The sequence below is a fragment of the Oncorhynchus mykiss genome, chromosome 27, assembly GCF_013265735.2.
Source record: "Oncorhynchus mykiss isolate Arlee chromosome 27, USDA_OmykA_1.1, whole genome shotgun sequence".
In the NCBI taxonomy this organism is placed as follows: Eukaryota; Metazoa; Chordata; class Actinopteri; order Salmoniformes; family Salmonidae; genus Oncorhynchus; species Oncorhynchus mykiss.
In genome coordinates this window covers 39,595,661-39,598,160 of record NC_048591.1, presented here as the reverse complement: position 1 = coordinate 39,598,160, position 2,500 = coordinate 39,595,661, and the positions used below count along the sequence as shown (strand labels likewise).

The window sequence follows — 2,500 nt, the reverse complement described above, 5'->3', positions numbered from 1 at the left end:
TTTATGTTTGAAGCCTGAAATGTGGCAAAAGGTCGCAAAGTTCAAGGGGGCCGAATACTTTCGCAATATATAAACGCAACATGCAACATTTTCAAAGATTTTACTGAACTACAGTTCATAGAAGGAAATCAGTCAATTGAAATCAATTAATTAGGCCCTAATCTATGGATATGACTGGGCAGCCATGGGTGGGCCTGGACCAGCCAATCAGACTGAGTCTTTCTCCACAATAGGGCTTTAATATAGACAGAAATACTCCTCAGGAACCCATCTCACCTCAGACGATCCCACAGGTGAAGAGGCTGGATGTGGAGGTCCTGGGCTGGCGCGGTTGTCAGGCCAGTTGGATGTACTGCCAAAGTCTCTAAAATGACTTTGAAGGCAGCTTATTGTAGAGAAATGAACATTCAGTTCTCTGGCAACAGCTCTGGTGGACATTGCTGCAGTCAGCATGGTAATTGTTCTCTCCCTCAAAACTTGAGACATCTCTGGCATTTTAAAGTGGCCTTGTCCCCAGCACAAGCTGCACCTGTGAAGCTGTTTAATCAGCTTCTTGATAGGCCACACCTGTCAGGTGGATGCATTATCTTGGCAAAGGAGAAATTCTCACTAATAGGCATATAAACAGATTTGTGCACAACATTTCAGAGAAATGAGCTTTTTGTGCGAACGTAACATTTCTGGGATCTTTTATTTCAGCTCATGAAACATGGGACCAACACTTCACATGTTGTGTTTATATTTTTGTTCAGTGTAGAATTGAATTCAGTGAAATTCAATGAAATTACAGTAAATGTCACTGCTATTCTATATTAGCTGTTGTCTATACAAATATACATTTTGTACATAAAACATCAAATATATTATATACATTCAAGTAAAATATTTCTGAAACAATGGGTTTTCTGGACAAAATCTTAAAATATATGTGAATATTATTTATGTTCACATAGTTATATTTCATTAATCAGTTGTTCAGTATGGGAGAAAACAAAAATACATTGCCCACATTGCATTAGTTTTACCCTCAAATTGACCCTAAAGCCTTCTAAAAAGAAGCCAAACAAATGAAATTGTTGGTTGAAATATTATTGGCTATTCTAAGAACTAAGGTTAAAAGAGAATATGAATGTTGTTTCCAGAGAAAAGTGATATATTCTTTGGTATCTGGAAGGGTGACCTGTCAAATTCAATGAAACTCTCGTGTTCTATGACTGAGTGGACTTTATTTGAATTGCACCGAATTAAATTTGACTTCCTGTTACTCAAAATTCAAATTCTACATCCTGTGGTATGTGGCAAATTCAATTTGAATTTCAATTCATGAGTTGAATGGGAGTTAATTCCCAAATTCAGAATTGACCACGACCCTGGTTCAAGTAGACCACATTGCTGGAATGATCACCACACTACTACTGAAGTGACACAGTGGGTTTCATTTATTCACAGGTTTAAAGGCCCAGTGTAATCAAAAATGATTTTTCTATATTTCCACACTACGAGGTTGGAATAATATTGTGAAATTGTAAAAATGATGAGAACGCCCTTTTAGTCGTAAGAGCTGTTTGAAAATACATCCTGAAATGTCAGCCTGTTTTGGTGGGATGGAGTTTTGGCCTGCCTGGTGACATCACCAGGTGGTAAATTAGTTAATAGACCAATAAGAAAGAGAGTTCCAATCCTCTCTGCCAATAACAGCTAGTCCCCCCCCCCCCCCCCCCCCCCCCCCCCCCCCCCCCCTTCAGACCATTCCCAGACAATACTTGCACAATTTTTGCAAGAGCTCTTTGCTAGGAAGATATTTTTGTTTATTTTTGACAGTTTGAATTGAAAACTATCACGATAAGGTACGTAATTGTTACCCAGAAATGATTTGATATTGAGATAAAAACGTTTGTGTTGGACCTTTAAGCTCCGCAGGGGTTGAACCCTTGTCTTTCTCCACCTCTCAAACTTCATCATTCTGCTGCCATGACAACACTGAGCGATACATATAGACTGTTATACTGTAGAGTGAGTAATGATTGGCTTAGAGCAGATTGCTTTGTCGAGTAGCTCGTAGAGATATGAGTGATTTATACGGTAGTTGACACTGTATCTATGCAATCACAAATACGCAACCCTTCCAATAGCTGTCTGTGCTTTCCTCCTCGCACACACCCCTGTCTGGAACCTTTATATGATTGACAGCTAGCTGTTACCCTGTCTGAGTGGAAACCACAGAGACCAAGATGGAGGCGGGACTACTGGAGAGCAGGCTGAGTATGGAGGACTATGAGAAACTGCAGAGCCTCTTTCTGGTGAGTGGGTACGGAAATGACACGGTAGACATTACAGCCCCCCACCCCTTCTGTTGATCTGTGATGACCTCTGTTGTAGGGTGACAGTGAAACAGGCGTGTCCTTCACCAGGGCAGAGTTTATAGAACAAGCTTGGTCTGCAGTGAGACGTGGCTCCAGGGAGGAGTACGGCCTCCTATTCGACAGTGTTGTTGTCACTC

General features: G+C 40.8%; 1 protein-coding gene across 1 annotated transcript in view; it reads left to right on the top strand.

The window, feature by feature from the left end:
• LOC110508001 (WD repeat-containing protein 49) overlaps positions 1–2,500 on the top strand; it is a 41,030-nt gene that overhangs the window by 2,822 nt on the left and 35,708 nt on the right. Inside the window, exons 2-3 of the mRNA XM_036964917.1 lie at positions 2,191–2,300; positions 2,380–2,500. The exon at positions 2,380–2,500 is cut by the window's right edge and continues 188 nt beyond it. Coding sequence (XP_036820812.1) covers positions 2,232–2,300; positions 2,380–2,500 — 190 coding nt within the window. The 5' untranslated portion in view covers positions 2,191–2,231. The remainder of the gene's footprint in view (positions 1–2,190; positions 2,301–2,379) is intronic.